The sequence below is a fragment of the Bombina bombina genome, chromosome 6 (assembly GCF_027579735.1).
Source record: "Bombina bombina isolate aBomBom1 chromosome 6, aBomBom1.pri, whole genome shotgun sequence".
NCBI classification, from domain to species: Eukaryota; Metazoa; Chordata; class Amphibia; order Anura; family Bombinatoridae; genus Bombina; species Bombina bombina.
This window is the reverse complement of record NC_069504.1, coordinates 446,108,143-446,130,913: the sequence shown is the minus strand read 5'-3', so window position 1 is coordinate 446,130,913 and position 22,771 is coordinate 446,108,143. Positions and strand designations below refer to the sequence as shown.

At 40.5% G+C, this 22,771-nt stretch overlaps 1 protein-coding gene across 1 annotated transcript in view; it reads left to right on the top strand.

Annotated features, from left to right (window-relative positions):
- Positions 1 to 22,771, top strand: part of SEC24A (SEC24 homolog A, COPII coat complex component) — a 182,062-nt gene that overhangs the window by 30,297 nt on the left and 128,994 nt on the right. Inside the window, 1 exon segment of the mRNA XM_053717212.1 lies at positions 6,547 to 6,708. Within this exon segment, the coding sequence (XP_053573187.1) occupies positions 6,547 to 6,708 (162 nt within the window).

Below are 22,771 nucleotides of genomic sequence, written 5' to 3'. Positions count from 1 at the left end.
TACTTGTTAGTGTGCCCGTGGGCTTAACACTAAACTCGCCACCAGGCTGGTATGTGCAGGATATGCAATTTATTTATTACAGCAGTAACCTAAATCAGCTGGTTTTAGAAACTCCCGAACAGCAAGACTCGTGTAGAGAGGCCTCTCACCCCCACTGTGAATTGTATACGGTTAGTATTAAACGTGCAAATAAATAAGGAATGTCTATATGCCCTAAGGTAACACTTAGATTGTGCAGTGTTCCACAAGTTAAGGAACACAAAAGCCACTGTAAATTAAGCTCAACGTTTAACGTTCATTTGTACAATCCATATAAACAAGTTTTATTTATGTATATACAGGTTAAACGTGGAGCTTAATTTGCAGTGGCTTCTGTATTCCTTAACTTGTGGAACACTGCACAATCTAAGTGTGACCTTAGGGCATATAGACATTCCTTATTTATTTGCACGTTTAATACTAACCGTATACAATTCACAGTGGGGGTGAGAGGCCTCCCTATACGAGTCTTTCTGTTCGGGAGTTTCTGAAACCAGCTGATTTAGGTAACTGCTGTAATAAATAAATCGCATATCCTGCACATACCTGCCTGGTGGCGAGCTTTAGTGTTAAGCCCACGGGCACACTAACAAGTAATTTGTATAAGCCTCTTCGCTAAGTATTACACTCCTTTTGTAGGATGCTGAAAATCTTATAACAAAAGTATACGATATATAACTTCTTTTTTTTTTTTAAAGTGATTTTTATTGAGGTTTAACTTACAAACATATAAACATAAAAAATGTCTTACAGTGCGATAATCAGCAGCACGTTAATTGAGCATAGTATAATAATCCTGGAAAACACAATGTGCATGTATGCCATAATAAAATTACATGTCATACCTCATTTTTACTGTATATATAAATCCCTTTATATGGAAATCTCAAAAACAATTAACAATTTCCCCCTTTTGAAAAAGAAAACCAGCCACTTTTGGACTGCTAACTAACTGTTGGTTAGAATTAAGACAGGGGATATGAGGGATAAGAAATGAAAGGGAGGACCACTTGTGGGTCCTTTAATAGATAGTAGCAAATTGAGTAATATAATGATATGGGAGCCAGTATTATGGAGAGCTAAAAGAATAAAAAAAATATAACACATTACCTATTATAGCAGACAGATATAAAGAAAGCTATGGGCTGTGATATGAATGGTTATGGGCGAAGGGGCGGATTACAAAATGTGCTAGGGGGACTAGCAAAGCTGGCATTTAAGACTAAGTTGTGATTTAGCTTACAATAATTTTAAAAAGAGCAAATAACCTGTTCTTTCACGTGAAACCAGCAGTTAACAGTTTTAACATATTCTGTGGCCAGCAAAAACTGAACCAAAGCTAACATGAATAAAGTAAGGCTAGAACATTACCAATACTTCTTATTATAGTTCAGCACTTCAGTATTTAGAGGTAGATAACCCTGCTCCTATATGGGTATATAGTTCATGAGTGCCTAAGGGATAGGTTTTAGATGTCACAATGAAGACTCTGAATGAACTAAGAGTGCCAGGGGGGGATCTACGCATAGTCTAATCCCAATGATACAGTATAATATAATATATCTACTAACCAGTACAGGATTAGTATGAGCAAAGCAATTGACAGAAAACACAAATACGATTGAAGTTTGTCCAGAGGCTCAAAAAAAGAATACACAAGGAATTTGGGTAACAAAAATACAGGGAAAGGAACATAAATAAATAAACAGCAACAAAGGTCAGCTTTAAGCTAAAAAGTAATGTATAGCGCCCAAATATCTAGAGAAAGGTAGTCTACAACTATTACTAAGTCTCAGACAGAGTCCTCATAAACATAATAGTTCATTTGTTTGCCCTAAGATCCAACCTAGATATGTATGGGGGGGTCACACTGAATTTTCTCAGATTGTTGTTGTTTTTTTTGTTTTTTTTTCCCTATTATTAGTCCCAAACCTCCGCCCTCCCGCCTCACCTATCCCCCTCCACATCACTTATCCTCAAGAGCTCGTCGATGAGGAGTAGCTGGCTCTATCCCACTCCAAGTCGTGGGAGAAGGTGGGCACAAGATGGGGTAAGGAGCTTATTGCGATATCGCTGTCTGCTGAGGGCCTCCCGGGATCTGTCCCCAAACTTGTGTCTGTAACCCTCTGCAGTATGAGGAGCACATCAAGACAATGTGGAATTGGGTATAAACCCTGCTTTGCATGTTCATCTGTAACTTCCAATAGGTCGGGCGCTTCGTAGATCACAGGGAGAGAGAGAAACCCGACTTGTTGCTGCTCCCCCTGGCTCGGCCGGTTGCCTGCTCTGCAGCCCCTTGAGTCAGTCCGTGACTGCGTGAAATACGGGAACCATCGAGGCCCACCGTCTCGCCCTCCGTCTGCTGCGTCTAATCCATCGAGGTGCCAGGTCGTCCCTTGACCACAGCACCACAGGCGGTACATCTCCATCGGCAGCCTGGATATCAGGTATAGGAGCCGCAATACAGGGGTATAATGAGGGAACTTCTGTGTTCTGCGGGGCCTCCGGAGGTGCTATAAAGGGTTGGGCACTATTATCCAGCGTTATGGGCTGAGGTTGGGTGTTGAGTCCCCTGGTAGTTAGATAGGTCGGCTCCTTTATCAGATCAGGCGTTCTTGTTGCTTGACCAGTGTATGTAGGCTTTGGATTTAGGAATATGTTACTTAGCTTGAGTTCTAGGCTTTTATAGTGATCTTCGATAAGCTGCGTCATCTCAGCTTCCCACCTGGCCAGGGCCTCCATTTTCCGGAGGAGATTTCAAGCTGCTCCACTATGTGAATATTCGTTTACAGGCTTGGTGGCTCCCACATTAAACTGCTCTAGTTGGTGTAGGTTTTGAAGGGAGGAGTATCCTCCGGTAGTCCAACTGTGACTGCTTTACCCGGATAACCGGGGGGGGTGCAAAGACCTTATGTTGAGGCCGCCGCCAAAGGCCTTGACGGTCCGGATCAACAGTTCAGGGTCATAGGGTCTACAAAACTGGTATCAATTGGTTCAGTATAGCGTGATACACATGCAAATGTCCTGGTTTTCCAGAGATGTAGTATAAATCTGTTCAAAATCGGCGGATTGTCCAGATCTCACCCGGAGTTACTGATATTGCATCCTAAAATGGACGCTGCCCAGACACGCCCCCCCCCCTATAACTTTTAAATTAATAGCAACCGATACAAAGTTATTTGCGAGTCATTGGTTACACTGTAACTTACACGGTAACTCCTGTGGGTTCATTTATACACACACTCTCCATTTCAGATATTGGGCTGTACATATGACGGCGGAGATATACCTCTAGTCTTTGGAGCAATGAATATTCTAATTGTGACCCACGGGCACACTAACAAGTAATCTGTACAAGCCTCCTCGGTAAATATTACACTGGTTTCATTTATATACATACGCTCCATTTTAGATATTGGGCTGTACATTTATACCTCTAATCTATGGAGCAATGACTATTCTAACTGTGACCCATGGGCACACTAACAAGTAATTTGTATAAGCCTCCTCGCTAAGTATTACTCTTTTTGGAGGTTGCTGAAAATCATATAATAAAAGTATATGATATGTAACTTAATAATTAATCAATAGCAACCGATACAAAGCTTAGTTGCTAGTCATTGGTTACACTGTAACTTAACGTTTGACTACACGGTAATTCCTGTGGTTTTATTTATATACACAAGCTCCATTCTAGATATTGGGCTGTACAAATGACGGCAGAGATATACCTCTAATCTGTGGAGCAACTAATATTTTAATTGTGACCCACGGGCACACCAACAAGTAATTTGTATATATAAGTGCAAACTACACGTAACTACAAGGTATCAATACCTAGCCATACTACTACTGTTGCAGTACTCTAGCACAGAGTACATATGGGTACAATTTATTTTAGTATCCACATAACACTGTGAGGTATACAATTTATGAGTACAGACTTTGCCTGATTAGTTGCCCCTAACAGGTTGGCCTTAATTTTGCAGGGATGTTAGCCCACAGCAGATTATAAACATACCTTTACCATTAAAGGGACATTGAACCCAATTTTTTTTCTTTGTGATTCAGATAGAGCATGCAATTTTTAAGCAACTTTCTAATTTACTCCTATTATCAGTTTTCCTTCATTCTCTTGCCATCCTTATTTGAAAAAGAAGACATCTAAGCTAAGGAGCCGGCCCATTTTTTGGTCAGAACCCTGGATAGCACTTGTTTTTTGGTGGGTGAATTTATCCACCAATCAGCAAGAACAACCCAGGTTGTTCACCAAAAATGGGCTGGCATCTAAACTTACATTCTTGCTTTTCAAATAAAGATACCAAGAGTGACAAAAATTTCATAATAGGAGTTGCTTAAAATTGCATGCTCTATCCGAATCACAATAGAAAAAAATTGGGTTCAGTGTCCCTTTTAAGGTTTACCACAAATCCTCTTTAGGTTGGAGTTACTATCCATGATATCAATTCAGGATAAGAATTTATAACTATCCACCATTTTCACTACATTAGTATGAAAACCACTTTTACTTGCTGCAACTGTTTTTTGTGTGTGTAACCCTTTTTAAATAAAACTAATACAGTTGATATTTTAAAACCTATATACACTAAGCCCATACGTATGAGGGCAGAGTGCTTTTCTGGTTAGTATCCTGCCCAGCTCTCTTCCTGGAATTGTTCTTGTATATGGTTCTCTCTGATACTCGGCACCTATACACAATTACATAGTATATTGGATTATATTCTATACATTTAAATAAAGTGTTCCCTCAAAGTAATAAGAGTGGTGCCATTGCTCATCTCTCAAATAGGGATAAAGATGTCTGCTCTCCCTAAAAGCTCAACACTTCTAAATTGGAATCCCCCCCCATATTTCATATAGAAAAATAAACCTAAGCATTTCCCCCATACAGTTTTCTACTCTGCAGCTGGTATAACAGATTACTAGAAACTAATTAAGGGGAACACATTTTACAGTACACTGTCAATTTAAAGGGGGTTGAATTTAAAAAGATTTTTTCTTTAAGAGAAGGGAAAAAAACATTTTAAAAATATGTTTTTAATATGCCCTATTTTAGATGCAACAGAGACAATGTTTAGTGTCTGTTTTAATCATTAAAAATAAATGTCTGGTTGATATAACATAATTATTTATACTATCGTTGGTGTTTTTATAGTAAAAAAAAAAAAGAGGTTGGTTTTTGCCGCATAGCTGAGACGTTCTGGCTACTTTGGTTTGCCTGACATCGTTGCTGCACATGAACAAGCCATATCATTGAATCCAGGCAGTATTCTATATGATTGACTGTATTGCCCACCTGATATTTATATATCGGAAACTAACAGATTGGCTTTAACACACTTGCTGGCATTCAGTACAATAATTATTGAATGCTTTCACTACAATAACAAAACAAAAAACTCCTGGATGAAAGCAGCTGAGGTTTGGCCATGCAAATTGCTTAAATGACCAGTTTCAGCCTTCTTTATAGCGAAAATAATGGTTTATCGAGATCAGGAACATGCGATGCTCTGTACTGCTTGCTTTTCACATACCTGTTAGTTTTCTTGTCTTAGTCTTGCATTTCTCCCAGTCATGTAGCCTTGCATTGTAGACGTACGTTCCTAGAGAAATTATAGTTGTTTAAAGCAGTGTTTGAAGGACTCTTCCTCAGCTTGATGACATAAATAACTGCCGTTCCTATCTTGTATACTCTATTGTAAGAAAATGTGGTTATCACGTCTGTTGTATGTAACATACTTTACTTTATTTGCTTTTCCAGCTATTTAAAGGGACATGAAACCCATTTTTTTTTATACAGATGGAGAATACAAATTGTAAAAGTTTCCATTTTATTCTATTATCAAATTTGCGTTGTTCTTTGTTGAACACTGTTGCAAAACTGCTGCCATATAGTGCTGCAGACACGTGCATATTCCTGAACTGACCTTACTGCTATTCAACAAAGGATAACAAAAAACAGAAAATTTGATAAAAGAAGTACATTGAAAAGTTGTTTAAAAACTGTATGTTATGTCTTAATCATGAAAGAATCTCTGAAAGTTATGAGCCTGGAGTGAATCCTGTAGGACATTGTACACAGTGATTGCTTGCCCAGTATTTGACTTAATTTATATCTGTCCCTAATTGGCCACAGCAAGAGATAAGTAAAACATAAAGAATCTATGTCCCTGGGCTATAAAACACAACTTAAGCAAACAAAATTCCAGTTTAAGTGCTTTTAAAACATTTTTTTTTTGCATTGCAAAGCTTAATTGTTAGTAGATATTATGTAAAACTGTAAAAACATATTGTATTCCTTTAAACAGCTTTTGCAAATGACTCTGATGTTTTCTAACAGCAGTGGGGCAGGCTACAGTAATAAAAGCATTACAGCTCAGTGTGTATGATAGTGGTGTATGTTTTGACTTGCATCTAAGGTAGACCAGATTTGATTTGCAAATCTCTAGTGCTTGTGTTTTCTTACCTAACTGGTAATTTTTATAGGTCCTGCTCCCCCACCCATCAATCAGTCTCAGCCAGGTCGGCCACCAGTGGGACCTCCTCCCACCTCATCACCGTCTTTAATTAGACCATCTGCACCACCGCCTGGTCCAGCTAGAACTGGGCCCCAACCTCCAGTGATTCATGCCTCTCCTAACCAAGAAGGTAAGTGCTCAGTATGGCTTGCTAGTCATTCATGGTTATAAATCATTGTCCCTTAGAATCAGTACATTTATCTGCCAGGAGTATGCCCAGAAACTGCTGCTTTGCACCAGTATATGTGCATGTAACCTCTACTACAGATTCCATGCATTACCCACTGTAGCACTGTGTAAGTTATTAACCCCTTAGCTAGCAAAGCTTCCCATCGGTGTTGCACAAATTACAGTTGGCATCCCCAGGCTGGGACAGGAAACACCTCTTGCTTTTGTGTAAAAAAATAATAATAAAAAAGCGCTTGCCCCTATGCTCCTTGGAGAGTCCAAAAGGCAAATTCTGTTTCCTATTTTTCCAGTTGCTGCAAATTAAATAGCTGGTTTAGGCAATTTGTAGCATTTTGAATACAACCTAAAGAATTGGCTTTTTGTACAAAGGCAAGTAGTGTTTCAATGTTAAAGGGAAGTTCTAGTAAGAAATGAAACTACTCTGCTAAAAACAACAAACAATTATTTTACTGTATGTTAAACTTCATGAGAAGACTTGTGACTGGAGCTTATTTATGAATGTTGCCCTTTATAGGCAATCCAGCTGTATCCTACCCTACAGCAGCAGGAAAGCACACTGGTTGTGCAACTTACACTGCGTTTAACGCCTTAGCATAGGTTAAATACAAAATTGACAAACAAATCATTAACATAAACTGTTCTAAGGAAATACAGCAATTTTTATTTATTTTTTATTATTAGTATGTCTCATTAACTCACTTTATCTCTGTAACGTTTGCTGCCTACCCGTTTGTGGAATAAAATGCTGATCTGTAGCTTGTTGTGTATTATATACTTGTGGGCCAATGAAAATTGTTGCTAACTGCACATTGAAGTTGTATAAAACTCATGTTTGGAGAGCATACTTTTTGTATACAAATTTTTTAATAAACATGTTTTGAAATTAGCCGTTAACGCGTAGTAAGAGTTCACATTGAAACTATCAGGAAATGTGTTTCTGTGCAACCGATGGATGCTGCTCTATTAATCCTCGTTAGCGGATGAGGCCGACGCCCCAGCTCTCAATGGAGAGGGATTTGCCTTCCCTTTTTAAAAGCCTGACAAGTCATTTTATTTAGCACAGTATCATTTAAAGACTTATGTTTTGTAACACTTTCCTAGATAAACTAACATTCTGAATACAGTGTTCCTACACAGTGTTTAGATCACTGCGTGAGCGAATATACAACTGGCTCATCATTGGGATCAGCACAGGCAAAACCATTGTTACATCTGAAAACTTTTTGGGGTACTTTGTAATAAGTTGAAAATTCCCTGGGGGTTTATCAAGTGCTTTTCAATAGGGCATTTAGTAAGTGAAGAATGTCCATGAAACTCTGTTGATAATTATCGAGAATTTGGATTGTGATCAGAACAAAAGCAGGACTGGCAAATGAAAATGGCTTATTGCATCGAAAGCAGCAACTGGTTACATGCAGATAATTATTAAACAATAGATTGTGATCAACCCCTTAGTAAGATATCAGTATACCAGCCTAGCATCTTAAAATGTGAGCAGATGCCTCCCAGATTTTCTAGATATTTTATTAGTCTGTTTTGCCAGCCCTGGCTTCATTACTAATATATACTGAGCTCACTTTAACAACATCGACTTTAATGGCTCTTTATTTTTTGCCTAGGCTCAAAGGTTAATATTTAGATTGTTGTGAATTTGGACCATTTAGTTTGTACCCCATTGTATTGTGCCAAAATAATAATTATCTTTAATATGCCATCTCTGTTTGTCAAATAGTATTTTTAAGTGTTATGGTCTTATAGTTTTGTGAAAGAAGCTTTAAAGCAATGACAGTGCTCCAAAGAGCTATATGAAAATCTAACAGCTTTTAATCCCTCTCTCTACTGTGAATTTCAGAGAAAAAGTTGCCGAAAGTATCAGAATGTTTAGCATTTTATGCTATCACAGAAAAAAGAGTGTGTGTATGTATGTATGTATGTATCAAAGTGAAAAAAACAGAGAAACACTGGGGAACAATATCATGTCCCCAATAAAGCCAGGGATTTCAGCACTCAAGTTACTTGTATGAAATAACTAACAATCACTCATATTTGGATAAGTCAAAAAAGTGAAAATGTATTCTGTTCATTCTCACTCCGGTGCAAAATACACAACAGCTGGGTCCCCTAAATGAAACCTGGTACAGATTACAAACATAATATTATAATTATGTGCAAGAAATTATTTTAAAGCATCTTTCATGTTGTTGTGTAAAATAATAAAAATAAATATAAACAAACAAAAGCTGGTTTATTTTTATTATTTGTAGTTTTCATTAACTTTATTACTAACGTTTTAACAATCTTTAGGTTTCTCACTGAAATTATTTACAAACCGCTTGTGCAATTATGGCAGAAATGGTTGGAAAATGCTACTCTGGGATCCCCTTTGTTTAGAAATAGCAGACATATATGGCTTTGGCATTACTTTTTGGTATTTAGAAGGCCGCTAAATGCCGCTGCGCACCACACTTGTATTATGCCCAGCAGTGAAGGGGTTGATTAGGTAACTTGTAGTGTTAATTTTAGCTTTAGTGTAGAGATCAGCCTCCCACTTGACACATCCCACCCCTGATCCCTCCCTGACCCCCCTCTCAAACAGCTCTCTTCCCTCCCCCACCTCACATTTTTTTGTTTATATTGATTCTGTAGTGTTGGATCCCCCCATACAGCTCTCTAACCCCCCCCCCCCTCTACCTATTTGCCGCCATCTTGGGTACTGGCAGCTGTCTGCCAATACCCAGTTTGCCAAAAAAAGTTTTTATTTTTATATAGAATAAATAAAATTTATGTAGTGTAGATGCCCCCCCCTCAGTACCCCTTCCCCCTCCCAGATACATTGCCCAACATTCATTTCCCTCTCCCTCCTTCCCATACATTTTCAGAGTCATTAATGTAAATGTTCCGCGCGCCCCCCGCACACTCCCACCCCCTTGTGCGCAATTCATTGTGACAGGATCCGGAACTTACCAACAATGGGCCGCCCATCCACCTCCCTGCTATGGCTCCCACCCACCAATGATCGGCACCATTGATGGCTAAAAAAAAAAGGGTATTGCAGGATGCCTCAATATCGAGGCATCACTGCAATACCCTGAAAGCGTCTGGAAGCGATCACTGCCAGTGCTTGAAACCCCTTGAAACTTACATGATTCTGATAGAGTATGTAATTTTAAGAAACTTTTAAATTCACTTCTATTTTCAAATGTGTTTTGTTCTCTTGGTGTCCCTTGTTTAAAAAAAAAAAAAAAAAAAAATACGCACAAGCCACATATCCTACACTAGTGGTAGCTGCTGCTAATTGGTGCCTGCACACATTTTTCTCTTTTGTGATTGGCTGACTAGATGTGTTCATCTTTTTGCCAGTAGTGCAGTGCTGTTCCTTCAGCAAAGGATAACAAAAGAACAAAGCAAATTTAATAATGGAAGTAAATAGGAAAGTTGTTTAAAATTGTATGTTCTGTCCAAATCATTAAATACAATTTTGGGGTTTCCTGTCCCTTTAATACCTGTTCTTCTCAATACTATGATTTGTGACTTCCTGTTTGCACTAGAAGAGACATTCTCTTGTAGTTGTAAAAATCCAGTCACATATTTTATTAGTCTTTTGATGTAACTTGGGTAGAAGTCCAGACATGTAAATTTAAGACGTGTAAAGGACTTATGATCCAGAATAGTTCTAAGTGTAAAATATTAGTTCAGATAGAGCTCACAATTTTAGAGTTTTTGATTTACTTCTGTTATCAAAAGCTTTTTTAATGTAATTCTCTGCACTCCTGTAGTAATCTACAGAATGTCAAATGATTAGCTAAACTTAGTTTCTCCAACATAGGTGTGTCCGGTCCACGGCGTCATCCTTACTTGTGGGATATTCTCTTCCCCAACAGGAAATGGCAAAGAGCCCAGCAAAGCTGGTCACATGATCCCTCCTAGGCTCCGCCTACCCCAGTCATTCTCTTTGCCGTTGTACAGGCAACATCTCCACGGAGATGGCTTAGAGTTTTTTAGTGTTTAACTGTAGTTTTTATTATTCAATCAAGAGTTTGTTATTTTAAAATAGTGCTGGTATGTACTATTTACTCAGAAACAGAAAAGAGATGAAGATTTCTGTTTGTATGAGGAAAATGATTTTAGCACCGTAACTAAAATCCATGGCTGTTCCACACAGGACTGTTGAGAGCAATTAACTTCAGTTGGGGGAACAGTGTGCAGTCTCTTACTGCTTGAGGTATGACACATTCTAACAAGACGATGTAATGCTGGAAGCTGTCATTTTCCCTATGGGATCCGGTAAGCCATGTTTATTAAGATAGTAAATAAGGGCTTCACAAGGGCTTATTAAGACTGTAGACTTTTTCTGGGCTAAATCGATTCATTATTAACACATATTTAGCCTTGAGGAATCATTTATTCTGGGTATTTTGATATGATTATATCGGCAGGCACTGTTTTTGACACCTTATTCTTTAGGGGCTTTCCCTAATCATAGTCAGAGCCTCATTTTCGCGCCGGTATGGCGCACTTGTTTTTGAGGACAGCATGGCATGCAGCTGCATGTGTGTGGAGCTCTGTTACATAGAAAAGTCTTTCTGAAGGCATCATTTGGTATCGTATTCCCCTTTGGGCTTGGTTGGGTCTCAGCAAAGCAGATTCCAGGGACTGTAAAGGGGTTAAATATAAAAACGGCTCCGGTTCCGTTATTTTAAGGGTTAAAGCTTCCAAATCTGATGTGCAATACTTTTAAGGCTTTAAGACACTGTGGTGAAATTTTGGTGAATTTTGAACAATTCCTTCATACTTTTTCGCAATTGCAGTAATAAAGTGTGTTTAGTTTAAAATTTAAAGTGACAGTAACGGTTTTATTTTAAAACGTTTTTTGTGCTTTGTTATCAAGTTTATGCCTGTTTAACATGTCTGAACTACCAGATAGATTGTGTTCTGACTGTGGGGAAACCAAGGTTCCTTCTCATTTAACTATATGTATTTTATGTCATAAAAAAATTTAGTAAAAATGATGCCCAAGATGATTCCTCAAGTGAGGGGAGTAAGCATGGTACTGCATCATCCCCTCCTTCGTCTACACCAGTCTTGCCCATACAGGAGGCCCCTAGTACATCTGGTGCGCCAATACTCCTTACTATGCAACATTTAACGGCTGTAATGGATAATTCTATCAAAAACATTTTAGCCAATATGCCCACTTATCAGCGACAGCGCGACTGCTCTGTTTTAGAAAATTCTGTAGAGCATGAGAACGCTGATGATATGGTTTCTGAAGGGCCCCTACACCAGTCTGAGGGGGCCAGGGAGGTTTTGTCTGAGGGAGAAATTTCAGATTCAGGAAACATTTCTCAACAAGCTGAACCTGATGTGATTACTTTTAAATTTAAGTTGGAACATCTCCGCGCTCTGCTTAAGGAGGTGTTATCCAATTTGGATGATTGTGATTATCTGGTCATTCCAGAACCACTATGTAAAATGGAAAAGTTCTTAGAGGCCCCGGGGCCCCCCGAAGCTTTTCCTATATCCAAGCGGGTGGCGTACATTGTTAGTAAAGAATGGGACAGGCCCGGTATACCTTTAGTACCTCCCCCCATATTTATAAAATTGTTTTCCTATAGTCGACCCCAGAAAGGACTGATGGCAGACAGTCCCCAAGGTCGAGGGGGCGGTTTCTACTCTACACAAGCGCGCCACTATACCCATAGAAGATAGTTGTGCTTTCCAAGATCCTATGGATAAAAAATTAGAAGGTCTGCTAAAGATGTTTGTTCAGCAAGGTTCCCTTCTACAACCAATTGCATGCATTGTCCCTGTCACTGCAGCCGCGTGTTTCTAGTTTGATGAGCTAGGAAAGGCGATTATTAGTAATTCTTCTTCTTATGAGGAGATTATGGACAGAATTCGTGCTCTTAAATTGGCTAATTCTTTCACCCTAGACGCCACCTTGCAATTGGCTAGGTTAGCGGCGAAAAAATTCTGGGTTTGCTATTGTGGCGCAGAGCGCTTTGGTTAAAATCTTGGGCAGCGGATGCGTCTTCCAAGAACAAATTGCTTGACATTCCTTTCAAGGAGAAAAACACTCTTTGGCCCTGACTTGAAAGAGATTATCTCTGATATCACTGGGGGCAAGGGCCACGCCCTTCCTCAGGATAGGTCTTTTCAAGACCAAAAATAAACCTAAGTTTCGTCCCTTTCGCAGAAACGGATCAGCCCCAAGGGCTACGTCCTCTAAGCAGGAAGGTAATACTTCTCAAGCCAATCCAGCCTGGAGACCTATGCAAGGCTGGAACAAAGGAAAGCAGGCCAGGAAACCTGCCACTGCTACCAAGACAGCATGAAATGCGGGCCCCCGATCCGGGACCGGATCTGGTGGGGGGCAGACTCTCTCTCTTCGCTCAGGCTGGGGCAAGAGGTGTTCTGGATCCTTGGGCGCTAGAAATAGTCTCCCAAGGTTATTCTCTGGAGTTCAAGGGGCTTCCTCCAAGGGGGAGGTTCCACAGGTCTCAGTTGTCTTCAGACCACAGAAGAAGACAGGCATTCTTACATTGGGTAGAAGACCTGCTAAAAATGGGAGTGATTCATCCTGTTCCATTAGGAGAACAAGGGATGGGGTTCTACTCCAATCTGTTCATAGTTCCCAAAAAAGAGGGAACGTTCAGACCAATCTTAGATCTCAAGATCTTGAACAAGTTTCTCAAGGTTCCATCGTTCAAGATGGAAACCATTCGAACACTTCTTCCTTCCATCCAGGAAGGTCAATTCATGACCAAGGTGGATTTCAAGGATGCGTATCTACATATTCCTATCCATAAGGAACATCATCGGTTCCTAAGGTTTGCATTCCTGGACAAGCATTTCCAGTTCGTGGCGTTTTCTTTCGGATTAGCCACTGCTCCTAGGATTTTCTCATAGGTACTAGGGTCCCTTCTGGCGGTGCTAAGACCAAGGGGCATTGCTGTAGTACCTTACTTGGACGACATTCTGATTCGAGCGTCGTCCCTTCCTCAAGTAAAGGCTCACACGGACATTGTCCTGGCCTTTCTCAGATCTCACGGATGGAAAGTGAACGTGGAAAAGAGTTCTCTATCTCCGTCAACGAGGGTTCCCTTCTTGGGAACTATAATAGACTCCTTAGAAATGAGGATTTTTCTGACAGAAGCCAGAAAAACAAAAACTTCTAGACTCTTGTCGGATACTTCATTCCGTTCCTCTTCCTTCCATAGCGCAGTGCATGGAAGTGATAGGTTTGATGGTAGCGGCAATGGACATAGTTCCTTTTGTGCGCATTCATCTAAGACCATTACAACTGTTCATGCTCAGTCTGTGGAATGGGGACTATTCAGACTTGTCTCCGAAGATACAAGTAAATCAGAGGACCAGAGACTCATTCCGTTGGTGGCTGTCCCTGGACAACCTGTCACAAGGGATGACCTTCCGCAGACCAGAGTGGGTCATTGTCACGACCGACGCCAGTCTGATGGGCTGGGGCGCGGTCTGGGGATCCCTGAAAGCTCAGGGTCTTTGGTCTCGGGTAGAATCTCTTCTACCGATAAATATTCTGGAACTGAGAGCGATATTCAATGCTCTCAAAGCTTGGCCTCAGCTAGCGAGGGCCAAGTTCATACATCAACCATCAGGGGGGAACAAGGAGTTCCCTAGCGATGGAAGAAGTGACCAAAATCATTCTATGGGCGGAGTCTCACTCCTGCCACCTGTCTGCTATCCACATCCCAGGAGTGGAAAATTGGGAAGCGGATTTTCTGAGTCGTCAGACATTGCATCCGGGGGAGTGGGAACTCCATCCGGAAATCTTTGCCCAAGTCACTCAACCGTGGGGCATTCCAGACATGGATCTGATGGCCTCTCGTCAGAACTTCAGAGTTCCTTACTACGGGTACAGATCCAGGGATCCCAAGGCGGCTCTAGTGGATGCACTAGTAGCACCTTGGACCTTCAAACTAGCTTATGTGTTCCCGCCGTTTCCTCTCATCCCCAGGCTGGTAGCCAGGATCAATCAGGAGAGGGCGTCGGTGATTTTGATAGCTCCCGCGTGGCCACGCAGGACTTGGTATGCAGATCTGGTGAATATGTCATCGGCTCCACCATGGAAGCTACCTTTGAGACGAGACCTTCTTGTTCTAGGTCCGTTCGACCCACTCCAGCTGACTGCTTGGAGATTGAACGCTTGATCTTATCAAAGCGTGGGTTTTCAGATTCTGTTATTAATACTCTTGTTCAGGCCTGAAAGCCTGTAACCAGAAAAATTACCACATAATTTGGTATATCTGTTGGTGTGAATCTGCAGGATTCCCTTGGGACAAGGTTAAGATTCCTAAGAGTCTATCCTTCCTTCGAGAAGGATTGGAAAAAGGATTATCTGCAAGTTCCTTGATGGGACAGATTTCTGCCTTGTCTGTGTTACTTCACAAAAAGCTGGCAGCTGTGCCAGATGTTCTAGCCTTTGTTCAGGCTCTGGTTAGAATCAAGCCTGTTTACAAAATTTTGACTCCTCCTTGGAGTCTCAACCTAGTTCTTTCAGTTCTTCAGGGGGTTCCGTTTGAACCCTTACATTCCGTTGATATTAAGTTATTATCTTGGAAAGTTTTGTTTTTGGTTGCAATTTCTTCTGCTAGAAGAGTTTCAGAATTATCTGCTCTGCAGTGTTCTTCTCCTTATCTGGTGTTCCATGCAGATAAGGTGGTTTTGCGTACTAAACCTGGTTTTCTTCCAAAAGTTGTTTCTAACAAAAACATTAACCAGGAGATAGTTGTGCCTTCTTTGTGTCCTAATCCAGTTTCAAAGAAGGAACGTTTGTTGCACAACTTGGATGTAGTTCGTGCTCTCAAATTTTACTTAGCAGCTACTAAGGATTTCAGACAAACTTTGTCTTTGTTTGTTGTTTATTCTGGTAAACGGAGAGGTCAAAAAGCAACTTCTACCTCTCTCTCCTTCTGGATTAAAAGCATTATCCGATTGGCTTATGAGACTGCCGGACGGCAGCCTCCTGAAAGAATCACAGCTCACTCCACTAGGGCTGTGGCTTCCACATGGGCCTTCAACAACGAGGCTTCTGTTGATCAGATATGTAAGGCAGCGACTTGGTCTTCACTGCACACTTTTTCTAAATTTTACAAATTTGATACTTTTGCTTCTTCTGAGGCTATTTTTGGGAGAAAGGTTTTGCAAGCCGTGGTGCCTTCCATTTAGGTGACCTGATTTGCTCCCTCCCTTCATCCGTGTCCTAAAGCTTTGGTATTGGTTCCCACAAGTAAGGATGACGCCGTGGACCGGACACACCTATGTTGGAGAAAACAGAATTTATGTTTACCTGATAAATTACTTTCTCCAACGGTGTGTCCGGTCCACGGCCCGCCCTGGTTTTTTTAATCAGGTCTGATAATTTATTTTCTTTAACTACAGTCACCACGGTAACATATGGTTTCTCCTATGCAAATATTCCTCCTTAACGTCGGTCGAATGACTGGGGTAGGCGGAGCCTAGGAGGGATCATGTGACCAGCTTTGCTGGGCTCTTTGCCATTTCCTGTTGGGGAAGAGAATATCCCACAAGTAAGGATGACGCCGTGGACCGGACACACCGTTGGAGAAAGTAATTTATCAGGTAAACATAAATTCTGTTTTCTAATGCAAAGCAGCAAGCAAATGTTCTTGTGAAGCAATACTGACAGGCTTGCCACAGGTCTGCGAGGCCTTTAAAACAAGCAAATACATATGTATGTTTTTAATCTCACATTGTTTTGTTATAATTCTATGGTTAAATCTGCCCTTCATCCAGTGCTTTTAAAAAGTCATTAAAGTGCAGAAAGAAAATGCTCTAAAGCACTGTATCTTGCATAAAATTATGTCCTAGATCAGGGTTCTTCAAACCTTCTCCCCCCCAAGATCCAGTGTAATGATACCACATACCTTTGCGACCCTATTTTTATGCGTGGCCTGACAATTTCTGAAGTAATAATATACAGCAAGATAACTGCAATTTTTGGCAAAGAGACTAAAATATGTACATCACTACATTTTCAATTCAGACTACTTTCGGGAATAAAGGTAAACGCGCATGCACAGACTGAAACACATACGCACAAAAATTCTCTTGCAGAAAAACTTACATACACACACTCCTTTTTTTACACAGAAAAACACACTCGCACGAATACTCATACACACAGAAACACATGCTTGCGCACACACACACGCAAATACATGCTCAGGCACTCACGCTCACACAAACTTGCGCACAAATACACTTTCACACAGACAAACGCTCTCTCTCTCTCACACACACACACACACACACACACACTAGCAGCCCTTGTCCAACCACAAGGCTGAAGGACAGGTAATAGGTCACATCAGACAGTTTTAGTGGCAAGTGGAAGGCAAGGATCAGCTACAGAAATAAGCAAAATTGAGCACTTGCCAGTGGTTGCACAAACATTATGTTCTGCTGAAGACACAGATTTAACATAGATACCTAAACCACCAGACATTCAAGTAAATGAGAACCTGTAAGTGCACCTCTGTGTAAAATGGTCAGGGAGAGTGAGGATGGCCATGATGCAAAACCTGGATTAAAGTGGCAGTGTGGTAGATGGCTTCAATAGTTTTTTTTTTTTCCTTGTGGACATTTTTAAATTAAAAAAATATATTTCCACTGCCTCTGAAAACTGTCCTTTTAAGGCAGCCACCTCCTTCTTGTGCTAAATGTTGAGCATTGTTTTGGAGCATCACAACATAAGGCACAATTATTAAAAAGTAATAAATAAATACTGCTCTATCAATCTTACATAAAATCCCGCCTCCTCCTAGAGCTAGAACTCATTATTTAAAAAATAATCTGGCACCTTCAATCTTTTGATTTTATATTGACTTTATGAAGCTACTACATTAACTACTGTATTAACCCTTTCTAGTCTCCCTCATGCAATGATATGAAATTCAAATCCTGTCCCCCAGCCCCTCAGACACCCACTGTACACACTACACCCCACACACAGATATTGCACCCTGCAACCCTTAACCTTTTGTGCTCCTCAACTATCTGCACAGTAAATTCCTTGTGCTTTCCATTAATTACATTGTGTACCCCACACCTGCATTCCTGGATCCCCTGTGTATGCCAGTCTGCCCACCCCTATGTACCCCTTCCTGCCAGTCAGTATATGTATATTGAAGGCCCCCCATCATCATCATTGTTTACACCACGTGCAACTGTGATGGTGTCTCTGTCATCACTCATTCTATGCTCTCTTGATTGCCAGCTAATACCCCTTGTCTCTCTCAGGGGTTGCTTCAGACTGAAGTCTCCGGTTCCAGTGCGTCATCTTGCCACTGTACTAGATGTTCATCCTCCATGAAATTGGCCATGTTGTCCAGCTCCTGAGCCTGGGATAGGGGCTTCATGATCGGGGGCAGAAGGAGCAGGCAGTGCCAGGGGTTCTGCAACCTGTCTGAGGGGAAAAGTGAGGATGGCGGCTGCACTGAGAGCAGAGACAGCTGGAGTATTGGAGGGACTTGATGCTGCTACTACTGGGTGACATGGTTGCTAAGGCTGCGGGTCTGTTCTGCACAAGAGTGGGCGGTGGTGACATCATCCACACGGTACCGGCCACTGGCAGCATTACTAGTGGGTGGAAATTTGAGTGACACACAGAAATTCTTAAAGGGACATAATACTCATATGCTAAATCACTTGAAACTGATGCAGTATAACTATAAAAAGCTGATGGGAAAATATCACCTGAGCATCTCTATGTAAAAAAGGAAGATATCTTACCTCACAATTTCCTCAGCTCAGCAGAGTAAGTTCTGTGTAAAAAGTTATACTCCGCTGCAGCCCAGCTGCAGGTAAAAAATAAAATAAAATGAAGAAATGAACAGCAGCCAATCGGCATGAACTCTTTTACTGTGATCTCATGAGATTTCATTGTAAACTTCCTTACACTGAATAGGGAAATAAGATGAGTGTGCACATAAGCTCGCTCCTTCCGCCGTCTCGGGACAGACATACTGATTTGTTGCTTAGAAGTCCTTTACAATGGGATGTGGCTGCTGAGAAACTTTTGAGGTAAAATATCTTTCTTTTTTACATAGAATTGTTCAGGTGATATTTTCTAGTCTGCTTTTTACAGCTGTACTGCATCACTTTCAAGTGTTTCAACATTTGGGTATTATGGCCCTTTAAGTGATCAGGAGCAGGTAGCCCCCCGGGGTTTCTGCATCCTGTCTGTGGGGAAAGAACGAGGACGGCGGCTGCACTGAGAGAGGAGACTGAGGTCAAATCACTGGGACTTGTTGCTGCTGCTACTGGGTGACAGCCAGGTGCTGAACCCGTGGAGCCAACTCTGCACAATAGCAGACATCCCCATGGAACCAGCCCACTGGCAGCATTACTTGTAATGGGGGAGAGGAACTACTGACTGGCAGACACACAGGGAGATGAACAGACACGCAAGCTTATTAGGCTTAGGAACAGTGCTTGTGTTTTCAGTATTTATTGTGTTGCGACCCGTGGTTTGAAGAACCCTGGCCTAGATTATAAGTGGAGTGCCGTTGATAACACGTGGTGTGTCATTTTGCAATAGGGTATTACAGGGAGTGCAGAATTATTAGGCAAATGAGTATTTTGACCACATCATCCTCTTTATGCATGTTGTCTTACTCCAAGCTGTATAGGCTCGAAAGCCTACTACCAATTAAGCATATTAGGTGATGTGCATCTCTGTAATGAGAAGGGGTGTGGTCTAATGACATCAACACCCTATATCAGGTGTGCATAATTATTAGGCAACTTCCTTTCCTTTGGCAAAATGGGTCAAAAGAAGGACTTGACAGGCTCAGAAAAGTCAAAAATAGTGAGATATCTTGCAGAGGGATGCAGCACTCTTAAAATTGCAAAGCTTCTGAAGCGTGATCATCGAACAATCAAGCGTTTCATTCAAAATAGTCAACAGGGTCGCAAGAAGCGTGTGGAAAAACCAAGGCGCAAAATAACTGCCCATGAACTGAGAAAAGTCAAGCGTGCAGCTGCCAAGATGCCACTTGCCACCAGTTTGGCCATATTTCAGAGCTGCAACATCACTGGAGTGCCCAAAAGCACAAGGTGTGCAATACTCAGAGACATGGCCAAGGTAAGAAAGGCTGAAAGACGACCACCACTGAACAAGACACACAAGCTGAAACGTCAAGACTGGGCCAAGAAATATCTCAAGACTGATTTTTCTAAGGTTTTATGGACTGATGAAATGAGAGTGAGTCTTGATGGGCCAGATGGATGGGCCCGTGGCTGGATTGGTAAAGGGCAGAGAGCTCCAGTCCGACTCAGACGCCAGTAAGGTGGAGGTGGAGTACTGGTTTGGGCTGGTATCATCAAAGATGAGCTTGTGGGGCCTTTTCGGGTTGAGGATGGAGTCGAGCTCAACTCCCAGTCCTACTGCCAGTTTCTGGAAGACACCATCTTCAAGCAGTGGTACAGGAAGAAGTCTGCATCCTTCAAGAAAAACATGATTTTCATGCAGGACAATGCTCCATCACACGCGTCCAAGTACTCCACAGCGTGGCTGGCAAGAAAGGGTATAAAAGAAGAAAATCTAATGACATGGCCTCCTTGTTCACCTGATCTGAACCCCATTGAGAACCTGTGGTCCATCATCAAATGTGAGATTTACAAGGAGGGAAAACAGTACACCTCTCTGAACAGTGTCTGGGAGGCTGTGGTTGCTGCTGCACTCAATGTTGATGGTGAACAGATCAAAACACTGACAGAATCCATGGATGGCAGGCTTTTGAGTGTCCTTGCAAAGAAAGGTGGCTATATTGGTCACTGATTTGTTTTTGTTTTGTTTTTGAATGTCAGAAATGTATATTTGTGAATGTTGAGATGTTATATTGGTTTCACTGGTAAAAATAAATAATTGAAATGGGTATATATTTGTTTTTTGTTAAGTTGCCTAATAATTATGCACAGTAATATTCACCTGCACACACAGATATCCCCCTAAAATAGCTATAACTAAAAACAAACTAAAAACTACTTCCAAAACTATTCAGCTTTGATATTGAGTTTTTTGGGTTCACTTGAGAGAACATGGTTGTTGTATTCAATAATAAAATTAATCCTCAAAAATACAACTTGCACTAATAATTCTGCACTCCCTGTACAAGTGAGTAAGTCAAAATGTTTTTTTTAAAGTATCTTAACTCCCTTAGATACTGATAGTGAGTTTCTCTACTCTCAGTGGGAAGCAGAAGTAGCAATTTTCGTTATTTATATTACAAAGCTATCAGTTTAATGAAAACTCAAGTCAAACTAAACTTTTATAATTCAGATAGAACATACAGTTTTTAGAGGGTTTTCAATTTACATATATCAAATTGTGCCTTTTTTTTTTATATACACCAGCTACTACGGAGCATGTGCAAAAGTCAGTGTATACTTGAGTCTGTGATTGGCTGATGGCTGTCACATGATACAGGGGATCGACCAAACTGAAGTAAATTTTGAAATTTGTCAGAAAAATATACTGCTCATTTAAAAACCTGAGTGCAGTCTTTTTATTTGCAATTTATATGCAATTCTACTGTATTTAATGGTCCTTTAATTGGTGCTTGTGCACAAACCAAAAATACTGCTTTCTCTTATAGCATTTATTAAAACGGGTATTAAGTTTTATAACTTACAATTGTGCTTTTAAAAAAAACGAATGATGAGTAAAAGAATTTATCCAACAACACCACTTCTGAGCAGAATTTTCGTGGTTTTTCATTGCAAGCAGTATGGGATTGCTCTACAAGCAATTTAAACGCTCCCATACTTGCATTTGTTTATGCTCCCATTTTGTAATCTTGGGCCTCTGTGTTTAAAACCTACAAAGGTATTGCACATCTAGTTTGTCTTCCTTCAGATAATTCACTACTGGGTCCTAGTTGAATACCTTTAGAGAGCCAATGCAAGGGGGCATATGTGTAAGAAATAAATTGTAAAGTTTTCTTTAGATTGTATGCTCTATCTGAAGTCGTGAAAGTTCAATTTTTTACTTTCATGTCAATTTAAAACCTGAACATTTGCCCCCTTAGTACAACTTTATTCCAATGCATCCTAGTTTATCGAATCATATCTTGTAAATGCATAACCTCAGACTGCTCAAAACAGGTCTGGTGCAAACAGAACATTTCGTTTTTCATAATGAATAATGTTTAAATAAATTATTTTTGGATAATCTTGTACTATGCAGTTTATCTGTTACATGTATTAAGTCTACCCTACTTGTATTCTTTTTCCTTCAAATTACAACATATTTACATCGTATGAAGTTAAACCCATAGGATGTGTATCATGCAAGATAAAGCATAGTGATTCCTTGCATTGCCTTTTATTTAAATTCAGGGTAGCCAGGTGATATGTTACAAACTGAACCATACACAGGCGGCCATGTGCGCCCCAGATCCCTTCCTTAGAAGTTTCACCCTGTTATGTTCTCTCTAGGAGTAAAACTATCCCAAAGCTCTGCCTCAGTACAGCTATTGTACCTTTGTTTAAGATGGTGAGGAATCTATTACCATTTTCATTATGCTAATCCTCAAGCGGTGGAAAGAGTGGTGATCTGACAAGTGGACCTCTGTATCATAAGGTACAATAATCCTGCAGTGCATGTTTAGGGAATAGCTAGTTTTTTGTTTATAAAATCTTGGCTAATTTATAAAGGGCTAGCTCAGCTCTCTCTGTGCTTATATGGGAGCTTCAGGTAGTTCAGACTGCACAGTGCTATTCTAAGCACTGCTAAACAGTTTGTGTATATATGTTACAGAATCTCTTTAAAGGGACAGTCTACTCCATTATTATTGTTGCTTAAAAATATAGATAATCCCTTTATTACTCATTCCTAAATTTGCACCACGGTTATACTAATGTACTTTTTACCTCTGTTCTTACCTTGTATATAAGCCTGTTTTGACAGCCCCCTGATCACATGACTTTTTATTTATTTACTT